The sequence below is a fragment of the Mytilus californianus genome, unplaced genomic scaffold, assembly GCF_021869535.1.
Source record: "Mytilus californianus isolate M0D057914Y unplaced genomic scaffold, xbMytCali1.0.p SCAF_9, whole genome shotgun sequence".
Classification (NCBI taxonomy): Eukaryota; Metazoa; Mollusca; class Bivalvia; order Mytilida; family Mytilidae; genus Mytilus; species Mytilus californianus.
Window position 1 is genome coordinate 82,175,717 of NW_026262745.1, and position 20,788 is coordinate 82,196,504.

Below are 20,788 nucleotides of genomic sequence, written 5' to 3' on the forward strand. Positions count from 1 at the left end.
TTTGTGCTGTATTTAGACCCCTCTACCAAGAAATTTGTTTTGCATGCACACGTATTAAAATTGCGGTTTTTATCCAACACAATCATAGGTTTGAACGTTGTTTTCAATTTAGACTTATCTAGCAATAATATATAGCAATATAACAAGTCTAAAAGGGTACAACATCACCAAAAAATAATTAAATCATGAACAAATTTTAGATATTTCGGATAACTAATATCCTTCATCAGTAAGATGTAAACTGAATCTTATCTTGACATGTGGTAGTCAAACTGAAATAAAAATCTTGAATGCTATACAAATTATCAATAATCAATACGCTGGTAATTTTTTTCAATATTGATGTTTGGTAGGAGGAATAAATTTCTTAAAACTGTAAGAGTCCAAAACGGAAGCCTGAGTAACTGGAAACAAGTGATGGTAGGGAAAATGAGTGACAAATTCTATGTTTTTTCATTTATGCCCTCTGGGGAAACTGTCCTAAGCTTTCTTATCCAAAACCTTTCCCGAGCAAGTCTGTCGGCCCTTGACCAACCCTCGTTGTGGTCTATGATAGTGATGGAAAGGTTTTTGAGATCAGCTTGGGCGTTCCCAGGTGATCTCAAATGACGACTTACGGGGAGGTCGGGCTTGCAGGTGTAGTCACTTTGATGACCATTTATGCGTTTGTTGAATGGCTGTTCTGTCTCGCCAACATATTGCATGCTACATCGACACTGAAAAAGGTATACAACATTCTTGGTTTTGCAAGTTACATTGCAAAATATAGTGTAGAACTTGCAAAACCCAGAATGTTGTATACCTTCTTCAGTGTCGATGTGGCATGCAGTATGTTGGCGAGACAGAACAGCCATTCAACAAACGCATGAATGGTCATCGAAGTGACTACACCTGCAAGCCCGACCTCCGCATAAGTCGTCATTTGAGATCACCTTTGCACGCCCAAGCCGATCTCAAAAACCTTACCATCACTATCATAGACCACAACGAGGGTTGGTCAAGGGTCGACAGACTTGCTCGGGAAAGGTTTTGGATAAGAAAGCTTAGGACAGTTTCCCCAGAGGGCATAAATGAAAAACATAGAATTTTCACTCATTTTCCCTACCATCACTTGTTTCCAGTTACTCAGGCTTCCGTTTTGGACTCTTACAGTTTTAAGAAATTTATTCCTCCTACCAAACATCAATATTGAAAAAAATTACCAGCGTATTGATTATTGATAATTTGTATAGCATTCAAGATTTTTATTTCAGTTTGACTACCACATGTCAAGATAAGATTCATTTTACATCTTACTGATGAAGGATATCAGTTATCCGAAATATCTAAAATTTGTTCATGATTTAATTATTTTTTGGTGATGTTGTACCCTTTTAGACTTGTTATATATTATATTTTGTAGTGTACTGTATCATAATTTCATGATCCATCGCCCCGTAAGATTTATCGTTGGCTATTATTCAGTCATTTTATATATATATCGCCAATGGCAGTCAGCAGGGTTTAAGAACATCCGTTGTTCGACCTGTTAGTAAAATGCGTTTTGTTTAAATATACTTTTTCACTTTTTTGGTCTTTTTGGAAAATGTTGTTTGTGCTGTAGTTAGACCCCTCTACCAAGAAATTTGTTTTGCATGCACACGTATGAAAAAATGCGGTTTTTATCCAACGCAATCATACTCATAGGTTTGAACGTTGTTTTCAATGTAGACTTATTTATATTTTTTCGTTTGGGCTTGTATTATATTTGCCTTCGGGTTTATATGATCCGTTCATCCTATTTCGACGCTTCAAAATTCAAGAGTCTATCCTAAATTGACGTAAATTATATGGCCTACCAAATACCGTTTCGATTTCTAACATCACTGAAGAGACATTAATTGTCGAAATCCGGATATGGTGTACAAATATTTGCACCTCATGTTTGCGGTATACCATTTTTTCCGCAAGTTTATTGTTTTCTGTTTGGTATCAAATTAATAATAAAGATCCATTTTGTTACATCTTGTGATCCGTTTATTTGGCAATCGCCAATGCCAGTCAGCAGGGTTTCAGAACATCCGTTGTTCGACCTGTTAGTCAAATGCGTTTTGTTTAAATATACTTTTTCACTTTTTTGGTCTTTTTGGAAAATGTTGTTTGTACTGTATTTAGACACCTCTACCAAGAAATTTGTTTTGCATGCACACGTATAAAAATTGCAGTTTTTATCCAACGCAATCATAGGTTTGAACGTTGTTTTCAATTTAGACTTATTTATATTTTTTCGTTTGGGCTTGTATTATATTTGCATTCGGGTTTATATGGTCCGTTCATCCTATTTCGACTCTTCAAAATTCAAGAGTCTATCCTAAATTGAGGTAATTAATATGGCCTTCCAAATACCGTTTCGATTCCTAACATCACTGAAGAGACATTAATTGTCGAAATCCGGATATGGTGTACAAATTTTTGCACCTCATGTTTGCGGTATACCATCTTTTCCGCGAGTTTATTGTTAATATAATAATAATAAAGATAAAATTGAGAATGGAAACTAACGGCCTGATTTATTTACAAAATAATGAACGAAAAACAAATATGATATACAGCAATAAACGACAACCTCTGAATTACAGGCTCCTGACGTGGGACATGCACATACAGAATGTGGCGGGGTAAAACTAGTTTGTTGGCGCCAAACCCTCCCCCTAACCTGGGACAGTGGTGTAACAGTACAACATAAGAACAAACTATAAATATTCATAAGGGGTTCCGCGGAACCCTGTGTCTCGCCTGCGATTGCTGCTGTCAGTGTTAAAGTGTAATGTTGACTTAAAAAGTGAGTCCATTTATTAGTTAAATACAGAATTTCAAAAAAATCAAACTTTTTCTTTAGATGCTATTTTTTTGTCTTGAGGATGAGCTTCTGTACAAGTTTCATAACAATCCACGAAGGTTTACAAATTTATCATGTAAAAATTTTTTTTTTTAGCCCAGACTGTCTTTAAATGTTAACTGTAAAAAATGAAGTCCATCTATCAGAAAAATAGTTAAAACGAAAAAAATATATTTTCAAAGGTTTGCTCCAGACATTATCTCTTAATCATTAAAAAGCTACTGCCAAAGTTTCATAAAACTCTAGGAAGGTTTGACAAAGTAGTTGACGTGTGTCACACTTTAACCCCAGACTATATCTACTTGTTAACTGTAAAAAAAAAAAAAAAAAAAAACTAAGTCCATTTATCAGTAAAATACGGAAAAACGCAAAATAAATATTTCCAAAATTTTGCCCTGTATACTGTCTTTTGGTCATAAACAAGCTTCTGTCCAAATTTTATAAAATTCCATGAAGGTTTGACAAAGATATTGATGACTGAAAAACTTTAACCTCAGACAAAATCTGAAGTTAACTGTAAAAAAAACTAACTCCATTTATTAGTAAAATACGGAAAAATGAAAATAAATATTTCAAAATTTTGCCCTGGATACTGTATTTTGGTCATAAACATGCTTCCCAATTTCATAAAATTCCATGTGTGTTTGACAAAGTTATTGCTGTCCAAAAAAACTTTAACAACAGACAGAACCTAAATGTTGACGCCGCCGACGCCGACGATGGAATCTAGGATCGCTATGTTTCGCTTTTGCAAAATAAATTTCGCAAGCTCGACAAAAATCAGTTGAAAAGGGCTTGTCTCATCAGATAGATACAAAGTAGAAATACATCTAACAAAAACACAGAGTGGACGTGGCAGCCCCACAACAACAAAAAACACTAAATACAGGTACGAGAGTATTCGCAGTTACGGACAGCTAGTTCAAAGCCAATAACAACTAATAAAAAAAATCATGCATCTAACATTAAAATATCAATCAGTACACATCCAACATCGAATGGATTTAGTGTAAAGACGTCGTTAACAGTCAGAGAAAAACATGACCTTGTGCAATGCCAAGATACAGGCAGGTATCGACAGATTGTAGAGCCATGAATGTGCATATGTATATAAAAAATAATATTTAGTTTGATTTTAATCTACTGATAACAAAATCAATATCAATACCAATAAAAACAATATTCAAAGATCTTATTATAGTGTTGAATTGGTAACCTTTTAGAATAAGTTGATTTAAAGGATCGATAAATTTACCCGGATCGTATCTAAATTTCCGGGCTCGGTAAACAACATCTCCGTAAAAATTCGGATGTGTTATCCCGTTTGAAATAAGTTTTCTACAGGTACAACCAAACTTCCAAACCAAATCTTATATCTATGGAAGAATTTAGTAAAGGTTTTAAGTAATTTGCGGTAACGAAATCCCGGAGTTAATAATTTACCAGTAATACATAGGTTACGTTCATTGAAATTCAAAACGTCACAACAGACACGGGCATAGCGAACGAGTTGTGATATATAAACACCGTAAGTTGGTGCCAAACGAACATCATCTTCGAAAAAAGGAAAATTAACAATAGGGAACCGAAAATCGTCCCGTAGTGTAGTTTTTCCCGTGTAAAACTGAAATATATAAATCTAAGAAAGGACAGTTATTGCCATTTATATAATGTGGTTTCAAGTCTCGGGGTATAAATGTGCATTTCTTTAAAAAAATAAAATAAATAAATATAACCTGTATTGCAGGGTTGTCAAACACAAAAGATGCAGTATGGAGATGAAATAGATAATGACTGCGATGGTGAAATCGATGAAGAAGAATGTGATAGAAAAGGTTCATATTATTTTGATGGTCAAGCTATGGTTTAATATGATAGCAATATTCATTATTGTTTGTATAACCCCGTGAATTTCGGTACGGGTTACATTAAAGTCTGTAGGTCTATAATCGACTCTGTGGCTGCTTTAAACGCAAGACCGTATACAATATATACAAATTTATTCACAGGTGTACAGCTTGAGAGCTAGGGGAAGACTGCCCAAGCAACAGTTTATAAAACATACAACAATTCATTGATCCCAAGTTAAGGATCTTAAAAACATTATAAAAGGTTCTCATAAAATATATCTATCATGATTGTCTAATCTTATGTAATCATAAACGGATTATTGTCCTCCGGCTAAACTTAAGAAAATAGCGATAATTGCTTCTTTTGTAGTTCGAGTGTAAGATACATGTATTATCTTTCGCACTTTTAACTGCCATCGGATTAAGTTGTAAAATAGTAAATCTATAATCTCTTTGGGTATTTGAAATAAAGAAACATTATATTTAAGAATCAAGAAACATTTTAAAACAAGAAATATTCAATTTAAAACTAAAACGAGAGTTCATAGAAATATCCAATCTTAAACGAGAGTTCATATAAATATTCAATCTAAAACGAGAGTTCATATAAAGCACTTTTCGAATTATGGTAAAAGTTCCCAATGTCACTTTTCTTCCGGTAATATTTGCTTAATTCATTTCTCTATAAACCTATACAATTTGCATAAACTGCATTTATATAAAAAAAAAATATAAAACAAAACAAAACATAATTTCATTTCTTCTGTTGAGGAACTTAAATAAACAGCAGTATCTCTTAGTAAAGACAGTACCTCTCGATACATTTGCAATGCCGAAAACATTGACTGAACTTTTGGAATTGACTGTTTTCTTAATTTATCTTTTTGATTCATATCAAGTATTTCTATAAATCAATATGACCTGCGTAAATCTGGCACAACGTAAAATATAATAACTGATTTTGTTTAAAATGAAATAAGATATTTTATTTCTTATGAAGCAAGAATCTTGCTATCTGATTGGTTAATAACCCGGGTGTAAATAATACCCCAGTTCACCCGGGGGTAAAAAATAATTGAAATGCAAAAATTACAAACAAATTAAAAATTTTGGCCAAAATTATAATTTTTTTTTCATCATAGTTTCCTAAAATAAAAAAAAATAAAAAAATAATATTTGACAGAGCCCATCAACATCGGTGTTGACAAATGTGAAGTGGGAGTTCCTCGTAAGAATTTTTCAATTTTATACCCCGGTGTAAAATTGAGTGAAGGGACGCTTCATAAGAAATAAATTCGTTATTTTGGTATAATCAGAAGTGTACGGAATCATTCTACACTGGTGTAAAATTCGGTACACCCTTGATCACAACTAGATAACTAATATTATCTTCGACTTATCGAAGGCAAAATCTTATGATGACAGGTTATGAAAAAGTTTATGATAAAAGAATGTAAATGCTCTTTTGTTCCGACGTTGGAAAGTTCCGGGCGGAAAGAACTAACTAGCCGAAAAGTTCCGGAGGAACTTATTAACTAGTTACTTTGTTCTTCCTCTGGTTTAAAAGTTCCACCGGAACAAAGTGACTAGTTGAAAAGTTCCAACGGAACATATCAACTAGTTAGAAAGTTCCTTTTTGCCAAATTAGTCAAAACCGGAACTAACAAACTAGCCCAAAAGTTCCAACGGAACTTATCATCCAGACAGAAAGTTCCATTTGGAGAATTGATGCAACGCAAAAGCGCAACTGCCAACATATTATATTTGAACCTTTCAAATGGAAACCAAGATACTGATTACAAAAGTCAAATTGAACTTATCAACTAGCCACAAAGTTCCTCTTTGGCAAATAAGTCAAAACCGGAACTAACAAACTAGCCCAAAAGTTCCAACGGAACTTATCAACCAGCCACAAAGTTCCATTTGGAGAATTGATGCAAAGAACCACATGAGGAGGGGGATATTCTTCCCTCTCTTGAGGGTACTATGAATACTAAAATTGCATGATAATGCAACTTATTCCGTTTTATGTGAGCTATGAAATACAACTTAAATTTTGCATATTTGTCCCCAAAGAAACCCGTTTCAGTGCGTTGGGTATTCTTGTAAATTAATGATTTGCTCTTATATATACTGATACTCATTCTTCCCCCTCTTTCTACAAAAAGGACGAAATATGGTATATTTGGAACGATGTAACTAGTTGTTCTGTTCCGCCAGAACTATTCAACTAGCTACATTGTTCCGGGACTTTTCAACTAGCTACTTTTTTCCGGAACTTTTCGACTGCACTCGGAATAAAACAACTAGTTGGAAAGTTCCATCGGAACGAAATAACTAGTTGAAAAGTTCCGCCGGAACAAAGTAACTGACGGAACATAGTGGCTGTTACAAGAACACTTGGCACAAAAGTGGGGTAAACATAAACTCCAATTTAGTCAGCAAGGACTTAGTTTATTGCTATTTTTTAGACAAAAGAGTGACTCAGAATATTAAAAATTTACAGATTGTATTACCAGGCAAATTAGAAATAAAATTAGCAAAGCAGACAAAAGTATCTAATACGGCACCTATTTTTATATCTTTCTAAATCTAATATCCCTCCCCTTACCGTTTGCAGAAGGTTTTGATATATCCCCCATACTACAACGAATGCCATGCTTCAAAGCCCCTATAATACAGACGTTACGTGCATGGGGAGTCTATCCTTTGCAACTAGATTCAGGGAAATATTTCGACGTTTTTTTAAGAACTACGTCCCGTCAACCATAGACTGGTACCCGGCCGTTATTGAAAATCTTGACAATATTTGTATATTCCGAAGGCATACTGAATATTTTACGGAGGGAACCAACCTACGTCAACCACGATTTGCAATGTCGCGACCAACAATAAACTTGTTGGAAAGTATCAAAGATCATGAACGTCAAAATGAGTGAAAAGTTACATGATCATATAGATAACAAGAATAAGGTACATAAAATTAAAACAGATGAAAGTCAGTGATCTCACATGCGTACAGGATGTAGTCTCGATGGTAGAACTTGGCTTTCTCATTGACCAGTTAAGAGAATGTAAACATTATAACACTCTGTCTTTGCACAACTGTGAACAAGAGAAACCGTGGCCAATCATTTAAGCATAAAATAGTAACTAAATAAATTCCGTTGTAAATACTTTCCTGAAAAAAACTCTGTTTCAAACAGAAAAAAGGCACTAGCATTGATTCTAAAATACTGATTCAACACAAGACACTGAACAATTTCATATTTTCATATTCATATTTTCATATTCATATTTTCATATTCATATTTTCATATTCCATTTACACGTTTACAATTAATAGTAATAGGTGCTCCATTTATATCATAAGTTCTAAACAAGTGAAAAGCTGGCAAGTCATCTGATGCTCCGGGAAAAGCACATTTATAGCGAGAAAATAAAAATAAACGCAATACTGTCTTTTATCCTGCGATCAGCAAACTATTGTCAAATATCAGGTACACACATAATTGTTTGCTTTATTTGTATTTTTTTTTTGTAAAAATAAAGTCTCCTGTTACTCCGCTTCCATATTGAGCAACAGGTAATGTGATTAATACTTTTTATGTGACAGTTAATTTTGGGGTCCTCTTCGCGGTCCGCGTTTAAACTATGTCGATTTCTTTGAAAAATCAGACAACCATTTGGATTTAAACAAATACACCCGAAAGTGCCGGGTGTAAATTGCAGGATAAAACTGCACTCTCTACGAAACAGGAGATAAGCTAGGCGAGCCTCCCTCGCTTTTCGTCCTGTTTCTAAAGCTCGTACAAATAAATTTTATATTTTCAGACAAAGTAGATATATATTGTATATATGTATTTCAATAGTTCAAAATACAAATATTCTTGGAGGGACACATACAACGTGTTCTAATATTGCTAATTTTGCACCTGTATAAACTCTGTTACATATTTCAATTCGGATGCTAAAGATGTCATCCAAAACAACATGACTATGATCAACTTCCAAGGGAGTATAAACAGTCGTGAATCTAGAAATAAGTCGTATTACCAATACTCAGAAACAATCTTTTAAGGGGGGGTGGGTCATAAACTTATAACGAATTGGGCAGGACTTCCCCTGACCCTGGCTTACCCGCCAGAAATTGGACACATGGCTAATGATATTGCTAAAATTTAAAAAGATGTAGTACATTTTAAGAGAAATCATCTTTCCTTAAACAGTTAGGCGAGGGTTCCCTAGACCCTGGCTAATTTGCAAGTCTAGATCTATTTCTTAAAATTAAAAAAAAACCAGTATTGTAAGATATTTCATCCAGAAATTATTATAATTCAAGATTCTTATTTAATCTGTATATATATAGCTGTCATACCATAAATGCTTCCTCCAGAACATGGATATATATACAGACACACCTTTTGGTCCTTGTTTTTAATCCTGTGATTCCTATGACCCCTTCTAATCTGCAGGTCTAGATACCTATGCCCATATTCATAAAAATTAAGACATATTTAAGAGATTTTATCTACAGACCAAGAGTTAAAAGGATTTCATCTATAGTACAAACCAAGATTTAGAAGAATTTAATACTATGTACATCTATCCTTAGTAACTGTAACATTGTCTTTTGATCAACTAAACTTAAATTGATATTTCTCCCTTTTTCCACTTCCAACTAAACTTGTATAAGTTTTATTAAAATCAAACAAATGTATCCTAAAACATCATCAAGAAATAAATTGCAGTTATTTTTTTTTCCAATTTTGTAGTCTACTTTTAGTATGTTACCTTGTCCTTTGACCTTTTGACCAGACAATCGATGCGATTCATTCCCATCTCATCTATACTGTGACAAATTTCTTTTTAAGTCGACAAAGGAAACGACTTTTTTCCGATTATTACCACTTTAAAAAACGGTCAAAATGATCATCTTTGATAGATCGTTTGACTCAAAAGTCAATAGACCTCTTCACCGTCACAAAATTTTCCATCTGTATAAGTTTAATTCTTATCAAGCAGTGGATACTCAAGTTACCATTGGGAATTTAATTTAAAAAAAAAAAACTATTTCTAGAAGCAGTGACCTTGATTCTTTGGAATATTGACTTGTAAGATGAAGAGACCCTTTTTCCCTTCCCTATGTCTTCCATCGATATAAGTTTCATTACATTCAAGATATTGATACTCAAGTTATCATCTATAAACCATTTGTTTCGGACACAAATACGGACGAATGTGCGGATGGACAGACATTCAAAGCGAGAACTATATGCTTGGGGACCATACAAATATTCCATATATCAAGGAATATTAGTTATCATTCATACTCCGCTATAATTTTTATTTCCACATTTTTGTATAGTGTTTTCCATCACGTTGGCAGTTTTTGTGGAATTTTTGGAAGCTAAAAATAGAAAAATTCTTTGTAGACCCACATATTTTCTGATAAAGGAAACATCAGCAATTTGATGAATAATAATAAGTTTGTCACGATGGGAAAGTAAAATCTAGATCCGATTACCACGGTGGAATTTTGCTCCGTGGGAATCAGATCTTGTCTCTAGATTTTACCTACCTACTATCACGCGCGGCATATAAACGACCGAACGAAAATGAGCAGCAAGTGCGGAGAAGTGCGGAGAACTAATTTTAATTAGATTGCTCGGGGATTCGGATCTTTTCACGGATTTCGGTCGGGGATTTTGATGGGTTAAATCTGACAAAGTATTAAAACGGCGTAAAATTTTATTTATCTATTCATTTGTACTTTGCTATGAATGAGTTCACAAAATGGCTGACGTAAAAATATCAATAAAAAAGATTTGCAACTACTACCCATATTTTATCAAGTGCTCAAGAAATAAAAATGTACTTACCGGATGGATTTTATACTTTGTGATATGAACGTAAAACACTTCAATTTCTTTTTGGCAAGGCTTGCTAAGGGAGGTTGCTCCAAATGTCAAGAAAAACTCGCTATAAATCAGAGGCATTCCAAATTTCATTTTCTCTCAGGAATTTCAACTTGAGCTTTGAGTATTTTCCACACATTTTCAATGATATAATGTCCGGGCTCTGTGAAGGCCAAGATAGAGTGTTTATGTTGTTAGCCTGCTTCCACTGATTTGAACGCAAAGCTACGTGAGGAGGTGCATTGTCCTCTTCTCTTGGAAGGTCTATCTGTGATTTGGGAAGTGTCGGGCGATACGGCACATGCCATATAAAATCGTCGAGCTCAGAAATGTTGTTATCACTGTTCATATTTCCTTCCACGGGTATACGAGTTCAACTTCCATAGTAAGAAATTCATCCCCAAAACATCATTGATGCGTGGCAAGTAGTCTCCCAGTCACGACGAAGACCAAGACATTCACTGATTCAGGACGTTATCTCTCATCTGACTTTCGCCAAACATACACTTTATTATTTTTTCCAAGCCTCTCGGATCCGTTTTAGATACTTCTGGATTGTGCTAATATTAATTCCGCGCGCGTTTCAATTTTGTTACGATGATTTCTTTTTGCTCCTTGGTGAGTTCCTTACCGTGATATGCCATGTTGCCTGGCAGACGATTTTTTGTTTACCTAAGGGGAATAATCCAAACTTACGTGCACCTGTAGGGAGATTGTAATATCAGAATGAAACTTTTTTTGTTTTTTAGGAAATTTGAACCAAATTTCAATTAATTCTAACACGGTAGAAGGAAATTAATAAAGACAAATTTACCCATAGAAAGGTTTCATGAAGGACTATGACGACTCTGTTTTGCAAACTCATTCACTATTTCTTAGATAATCTGCGTGAATAATCCTTTCTGTATAGTCCTGGGGAGAAATGCAAAATTCTTATTGACAATCGTTCATAAAAAGAACCCACTTCTAACAGGTTAATAAACAAGCAGGTGAAAAATACACTAATGATAATTAAAGTCTGATATTATTTTGTTTTCAATAATGCTCATAATGCAATGTAGATGCTCGGTCTTCACATCTTTCGCTTGTATATGAGAAAATAAGAAAATTACATCACATTCGTGTTATGTTGAATATGAACAGCCAAATATACAGATAACATGATCTACGACAGTTTTATTAAAAGTACATTTAAAGTTCCAAATCATAATTAGTACAGCATCAGTTAATAACGACAGAGACATATGTCTCTGATAACGATATATAGTTGTGTTGGTAATCTTCTTTCTGGTAATGAAATTGCTAGAGCCAGAAAAAAATAATTCTTCTTTGGATAAACTCATTAGAAAAGAGTCCCTCTGAAAAAAATCACAATAAGTTTTGTAAATATACACTTGGAGTAAAGAAATGTGCCAGTAACATGGCCTCTAGATCTGAATTAGGAAGAGTTAGACCCCCACCCCACCCCCCACCCCCTTATTGTTTTATTGCCACACAATCACTTTTGTATGAAGACCGACTTGTGAGTGAAAACTCATCTGATTGACTTAAAGAGTGTTATTCTCTTTCAAGGTCAATTCATGATCAAGGTATATACTCATGGTACTCATATGTAAATCATATTAGGTCCGACAATAATATTATCAAACCCAAAGATAAAGATAAAACAAAAACAGAGCCTTAAAGAATCTTAAATCTTAAAAAACTCCTTTTGTTTAAACACATACAAACCGGCTGAATATAAACAAGACCTTTATTTTACATACCCCAATCTTGATACAAGAAAACTTATATGCAAATTTAGAATTAGTGATCAATCCCTTGCTGTTGAAACAAGTAGATATAAAAATATTCCACGTCCTCAAAGACTTCGTAATAAGTGCAAAGTTCTAGGTGATGAATCCCATATTTTTTTTTTTTTTTTATTATGTAAAATAAATAATGATTTAAAACATATCTTTTTTAACGATTTAAAAAACCAATACGAAGATTTTTCTGATAATGAAATGAAAAATATTCTAAATCCAACTACTAGCCACCAAGTGAAATATTTAGGCTCCTTTATTAAACAGTCTATGGAACTGAGGACATGGGCCACTTGATGTCATTTGTTGTGTTGTGTGTTCAATATTTTATTTTTATGTAAATGTCATGATTATATTGCTGTTACATGTTATTGTAATTGTTAAATTTGTAAATTGTAAATGCCTTTGACCCTCTTATGGGTGTAATTTGTGTTTAATAAAGTTTATTTAGTGTATTATTGTTGAAAAAAACAAAGAGATACAAAAGACAGAAAAATAACTGTGTTATTATCATTGATATGGTCACAATTATAAATTCCCTGTTTACAACACTTTGAAATATTAAGAATTTTCTACCCTTTAGGAATAGATTACCTATGCTGTATTGTTCTATCCTATAGGAATAGATTACCTATGCTGTATTGTTCTACCCTATAGGAATAGATTACCTATGCTGTATTGTTCTACCCTATAGGAATAGGTTACCTATGCTGTATTGTTCTACCCTATAGGAATAGATTACCTATGCTGTATTTTCTACCCTATAGGAATAGATTACTTATGCTGTATTTTCTACTCTATTGGAATAGATTACCTATGCTGTATTTTCTACCCTATAAGAATAGATTACCTATGCTGTATTTTTCTACCCTATAGGAATAGATTACCTATGCTGTATTTTCTACCCTATAGGAATAGATTACCTATGCTGTATTTGGCAAAACCTTTCGAAATTTTTGGTCTTCAATGCTCTTCAAATTCGTACTTTTTTGGGCCTTTTTAATTTTTTTATAGGCCCATACAACAACTCATTATTTGTATACAGACTTTAAATATCACATGAAGTAAATTTACATTAGGGTTCTTCATATTTTTTTCATTAATTTGATAGAGTTATATTTTACACACTATATTTTACATGTAGGACAAAAAACATTGTGTGTTTAACTAAGCGTGAACTAAACCAATTTAAGTTATAAGCTGTATATATGTTGTGTACAAATTGTAATGTTGTACAAATTATAATTTGTACAGTATTTTTGTACAAGTTATCAGTATTTTGTGAATCTTATTACATAATTAGATAAAATAAACACAGTGTCTTTGGTTAAGCTTATCACTGTTTTATTTCTACAACTACATGCTACAGTCTTGCACATAGTACTGACACAAAGTTTATATAAAAACGCTAAAATATATTTTGTGGACATAGAATTTGGTATTAGTCAAAAAATAATCAAAGTACTGAAGTACTGAACATCGGATGACCGCAAGTTCTTGTGGCTGGTCAAAATCACATCTCTTTACCTGAAACTGAGGTTAATGTACAGAGATATATTTTTTCTGAGACAAGTTCGTGCGTGGATGATGAATAAATGACAGGAAATTCAACCTCACCGTAATAACTATTATATTGTAGATGTATTTATAACAAACGATAAGGAATGTTCGTTTGCACTAGTTTAATATCCGCGTATTTATCATGTTTATAGATCGGTTACAATCCCAAAACGAAAGTTACGTGTGCAAAATTTAGGCGATAGCAATACATCGGAATGACCTCACGGTCATCTTATGTAAAAATATAATCTAAACCAATTGGGTGTCCTTATTTGTGGTTTTATGACATAGAGGACAGTGCTTAATGTTAGGTTGAAGTATATAAATTTGTGAGTAAAACATCGAACTGGATAATTATTGAAGATAAACTTGTATCACTTTGTGAAAGAAAGTGTGTGTCAAAATACTGATAACTTGTACAAAAACCCTTTACACATTATAATTTGTACGAAATTACAACTTGTACACACCATATATATATACACACTCTGTAACACAGAGTCTTCTATTTTCTTGCAAAGTTATATTTTAGAGCTGAAACACCAAATGGCAATTGTATTCTATCCGAAGAATGTTTTAGGAATTTTCGGTTTACATAGTTGATATATACCTTCTTTCGAACTGCTTCCTCAGTTTGCATACAGTCTTTTCTGTATGTTTTGTATATTTTACTTCCAAATATATTTGTTTAAAAAAGAAAAGATATGACAACTTATAATTGATAACGTGTAAATGGTTCAGTTTCCACAAGAAAACGTTAAATATATTATCGGCCTTTATATGTTTATTATATATTGTTCCGGACCATATGAGTATGTGGATCATACGCGTATGGTCATGATCATATGCGTATATACTCATATGGTCGATAATTAACATGATGCACGTTGAAAAGGTGTCCCATAAATAAAGTTTCTGAAAATGAAATTTTGACTTGTTCAATCATAATATGGTAATCATTGTTTCATGATTAATTGCATAAAATGAATGTTACTCACAAGTAAGAACTATAGTAAAATCAATGTTACTTGGTCAATATCAATTTGTCCTTACGAAACACAATATTTCGACTTTGGAAAATAACTTCGAGACTGTTAAACAAAAAGTCAATTGCTTAACTCTCAGGAACTTTGGTTATTGAACCCTCTTTCTTTTCTTTTTCAAAATTTATTTTTGTGTTTAAATATGTTTTATTAAATTAGAATTTCTTCAATATTTCAAATTGATTGAGTAATAATTGTATGTGTTCTTGCCTCCATTCATACCACTTACAATATCAGTAAGATTGTACAAATAGGAACAAGAACACATCGATTAAATGAAAATAAGTAGAAATATTAATTTAAACACTAAGAAAAAGGGTCCATGCCACAAACTGATGTGGTTTCACTAACGGTCGGAAAAGTCGACAGGATAAAAGCGCTTTCAATTGACTCTAGCGAAGGCAATATAACAGATACACCAATATTCAGACAATATGTAAAGGATAAAAGAATACAATTAGTAACATGTGCCTTTTTGAGTTTGGAGAATGTGCCGTGTTTTCCTGCGAAGGAAGTTAATATTTATTCGAAAAATACCTATATGGTTTAAATACACGTATGGTCCAGCCCGTTAATAACCATATGAGTATACGCATATGGCCATGACCATACGCGTATGGTTCAAATACTCATATGGTCCGGAACATATACAAGAAAAAAAGGCAGTAAAATAGACAATACTTAAAAATTGAAGTAAAATACTCAATATATTCAAGTATCATAAACTTGAATATTGAAGTAAAATACTCAATATATTTAAGTATCATAAACTTGAATATTGTAGTAAAATACTTAATATTATATTCAAGTATCATAAACTTGAATATTGAAAAGTGAAAACATTTACTTTTCCCTTTTCATCATGACTTTTGAATAGTGCAAAGTGAAAATACCCTCCGTATGGTCTCGTATTTATATAACTTTCACTTGATTGTCAGAAAATGTCGAGTACGAGTAAGAACGTGACTAATTATGCAACTATAACTTTACTTTCAGATAACGATGGTGATGGGCGGATTGATGAAGACTGCACATGTTGCGGAGAATTACTGAAAAGTATGTATAAAAACTCGGGACTTACAGGGCTTCATCTAATAAAAAAAAATAAAATTATATTTTTGAAAATATTACGGACCATATCTCACATCCAATATTTTCAGCAATGCCAGAAAACATCAACTTAAATTCATATCATGCCTTTCATGGTCTCAAGGGAATGCGGCTATTCAATCCTTGTGATAGGTAGGGTCCAGCTCTCTGAGATATTCAACACCCGACCATTTTCATATATTTCGAAAATTAAGAAATACATACTCTACCATCATATGTTTTGACAAGGTTCCTGGTTACCTATTTATTTTTAAAGATGTTACAAAGCCCCTATCACTTATTGTCATAGTAAATGCCTTTTCAGCGACTAACCTTTCCTTCTAGTCTTGCTTATCCCATTACTATCTTTTGTTTATATGAAAGAAATATCAAATCAGACGAATTGTCAGTCTGTTTGTAATCGAGAAAATACTGATATTTTTTTTTCGCTTACTGAAGGTTACATTCTTGAGTTCTCTGTAAGTAACTGTACTTATTTTACTATCTTTGATATTTTGTATACTTTGTATGTTGATGTTACAGTGCAAATTGGAATTCCAATATATACTAGTACATATTATGATTCAGATTTATACTAATTAAAATCCAGTACAAATCAGAATAACGATATATTCCAATAGCCAGATGTGTGCTAAGAGGATTCTGGACACCACAAACTGCCCAAAGCAAACAAATTGTACAAGAACTGATAGGAGAAAGCTCTGATTCAACAGTTATCGCATTTACAGATGGCTCCTGTCAGGGAAATCCAGGACCATGTGGAGCAGGAGCAGTAATATATACTGAGAACCATGCACCAAGAAACAAGCTTAAAAAGACCAGTAGCTAGTAGAGGCTCCATACTCTTAGCGAAACTAGTAGCTATCCTAATGGTCTTGGAACACTGCATTTACACACTTAGAGAACAGTTCACTGAAGTAAAGATTCTATCAGATAGCCAGACAGCTGTTGGCATCTTGACTCTCAACTGGAAGTCAACTAACTACATCGACACTATCACAGACATTAAAGAAAGCATTGAGACCCTCCTGAGAGGCGGCATACAAACTACCCTATCTTGGATCCCAGGCCATGATAATATAGCCGGGAACGAGATAGCGGACCAGTTAGCAAAAGATGCAGCACAGGAGGCCTCAAGTCTAAATGACCAGTACAACGTCATAACAATGTCAGATGTGAAAAGTGCAGTCAAGATGTCAACAAAACTTAATGGCAAAATAGATGGACTAGAAGTGAAACTGAGAGAAAACTACATGCATTAGTTCCTATTGTAGGTAAGACCCATCCACTTGATTATTCGAACCCAGTTATAGGGAGAATCATGTCGGAATTAAGAACAGGCTACAATAGACTAAATAAATACCGCCATCAGATAGGCCAATTCCTCACGCCATACTGCGAATGTGGTGAAGAAGAAAGCACAGAACACTTTCTACTTAACTGTACGAGATACCACCAGGAACTAGAAGAAATGAAAAAAACAGCTGGAGATACATAACATCCCAATAGATCTCCAGACCCTACTAGCACCAGCAAAGAAAGAGACATACGAGAGAACAGCGAATATAATAGAAAATTTAAAGAATTCAGGGCGATTCCAAGATACACTTAGCCCTGAAGAATTCCGATCCTGCGCCTAAACAATTTAACCTAAGTATACAATGTGACATTACTCAGAGAAACTACAGTACCAAGCTGAAACAAGCTAGCACAAAGAGACGAGGTGTGTCGAACTATATTGACCTTAGGATCAGGATCAGGACCCAGGTTTGTACTAGGAGGATTGCACTAACTTCTAGTAGGATCCATGATATTACTACAAACTATACTAGTAATTAGTATGATCATTCTAGATTGCACTGGGTTTATTTTTATTTTAGTTATGCACTTGACAAGTAGAAATACAAGGTCAATTGAACAAAGTCCAAAGAAACATATTGTACGTAAATAAACAAGATCATCTTCTGAATAATAATTTAAAAATACATTTGTATAGTAATAAACAATGGAAGATAATAAAGTACCTAGAATAGCTATTAAACGTATCCTTTCCATTTTTTTATGATAAACACGTGATACTACATATGTATGGTACATGCAAAGGATTGTAACCCAAAATAAGATAAAAAGATGAGATATGCTTGACAATGATCCACAAGATACCAAATAATGTAGATGTACGCAACTATGGTCACCGTACGACCTTCAACAATGAATTAAATCTATACTGTATAGTAAGCTATAAAGGATTCTGACCCTGTTTTGTTCTACAAGTTGTATTGCAAATATCTACGGCACTCCTTCTTTAATTTTGAATTTATCCAAATGGACAATAAATCAAACAACTGGGATTTCATTTCCATAAATTTCTTTAAACTTTTACTAAATTTTTTCATAGATACGAAGGTTTGTTTTGAAGTTTGGTAGTATGTACACGAATCATAAATAACTGGATACCACATCCTTATTTGTTTGTTAATGTTGTTTATAAAGCATGTAAACTTAAATACGATCCATGTAGACTTATTGATCCTGTGAATAAGCCAACTTTTCTTAAAGGATATAATTTTTTTTTAAACCGTAGTAAGATATCTTTGAATATGGTTTTATCGGTACTAACTTTAATTTTGTTTTTGATAAATCAAACATAACTAAACATGTTATAACAGTATACATTAATATCGTCCAGGACAGAGAGCTGAAATCATTCCTTTGTAAGGGAGCTAAATACCAACCCCCGTCAATTATTAATTGGAATGAGTGTCGTAACATCATCCACGACTCACTCCATACTCACTGTATGAAATGGATAAAACGACAAAAATATCCGGAGATTTTTTTTTCAAATCAGTTATGAAAATAGTTGATATTCGTATTAAACATTTTAAAGAACATTTTACTCCTAACAACAACCATAATAGCCCTATTTCTCGTGTCAAATATAAGCACAAAGAACTCGGCAAGGAATTTGTTTTTGTCCCGGCTGATAAGGCTGCCAATACTATCATTATTTGTTTGACGTAAATTTTGTATTGAGATTCTGCAAAAGAAAATCGCGAAATCACCAACATTCCAACTACTAGTACCTCAATTTTCGGGTAATGTCATCGTTAACAAACACAAAACTTTTATCTTCCTCTTTACAAGCAGAACCGAATAACATGAAAGTTCCAACTATGTCCTGGCTTCCGAAGTTGCACAAAACACCTTACCAATATAGATTCATTTCTTCTTCAAGCCATTGATCCACTACTAAACTGTTTATTCTACTTATTAGTACACTTGGTACAATAAAAAACCTGGTAATATTTTTTTTCTAAATAGGCCTACGAAAATAGTGGAATTAATTACTTTTGGAGTGTCAAAAATTCATTGGAAGTACTTGATAAATTGTATGCTCATATTGTTGATTTCGAATCTGTTCAAAGTTTTGATTTTTCTACCCTAAATAACACTTTGTCTCATAATCTCATTAAGAAATAAAATGCTCCGCAGGGCGCAGCTTGATACGACCGCAGAGGTCGAACCCTGAACAGTTGGGGCAAGTATGGACACAACATTCAAGCTTGATACAGCTCTGAATTTGGATTGTGATTAAATATTTGACACAGCATAGGTTTCTGACACAGAATGAATGTGGTCTAGGAACTTAAAAATTTTAAATTGAACATTCACCTATTATGGTCCAATATCCAAAATCTAAATACATGGTTAGATTCAGCATATCAAAGAACCCCAAGAATTCAATTTTTGATGAAATCAAACAAAGTTTAATTTTGGACCCTTTTGACCTCAATGTGGACAAAGTTGATAATGGGGCCCAAAAATCAAAAATCTAAATACATGGTTAGATTCAGCATATCAAAGAACCCCATATTCAATTTTTGTTGAAATCAAACAAAGTTTAATTTTGGACCCCGATTTGGACCACCTTGAAAACTGGGCCCATAATCAAAAATCTAAATACATGCTTAGATTCAGCATATCAAAGAACCCTAAGAATTCAATTTTTGTTAAAATCAAACTAAGTTTAATTTTGGACCCTTTGGACCTTAATGTAGACCAATTTGAAAACGGAACCAAAAATTAAGAATCTAAATACACGGTTAAATTCGACATATCAAAGAACCCCAATAATTCAATTTTTGATGAAATCAAACAAAGTTTAATTTTGGACCCTTTGGACCTCAATGTGGACCAATTTAAAAACGGGGCCTAAATCCAAAAACTTAATACACGGTTAGAATCAGCATATTAAAGAACCCCAAGAATTCAAGAATAAAACCCCATTGAAATTGGTCAAGAAATAAGCAATTTATACGAAGTATCTTCTTTTGCACAATACTGTGCAGTTGAATATTTCTTGCTATTGCGCAATACTGTACAATTGACAATTTCTTGCTATTGCGCAATATTGTGCTATTGGATATTTCTTGCTATTGCACAATACTGTGCAATTGAAGATTTCTTGCTATTGCGCAATACTGTCCAATTGAAGATTTCTTGCTATTGCACAATACTTATTATATAATAATTTACACATCCTGTTTGGTGTGTATCTCCTACCATATCATTATTATTTGCTTTTAAATATAAAACGGAAATATCCAACTTAAAATGGAAA

The 20,788-nt window shown here is 33.3% G+C and overlaps 1 protein-coding gene across 1 annotated transcript in view; it reads left to right on the forward strand.

The window, feature by feature from the left end:
• Window positions 1–16,993, forward strand: part of LOC127714006 (IgGFc-binding protein-like) — a 53,062-nt gene extending 36,069 nt beyond the window's left edge. Inside the window, exons 3-5 of the mRNA XM_052219954.1 lie at window positions 4,626–4,713; window positions 16,051–16,110; window positions 16,893–16,993. Of these exons, the coding sequence (XP_052075914.1) occupies window positions 4,626–4,713; window positions 16,051–16,110; window positions 16,893–16,993 (249 nt within the window). The remainder of the gene's footprint in view (window positions 1–4,625; window positions 4,714–16,050; window positions 16,111–16,892) is intronic.
• The last annotated feature ends 3,795 nt before the right edge of the window (window positions 16,994–20,788 follow it).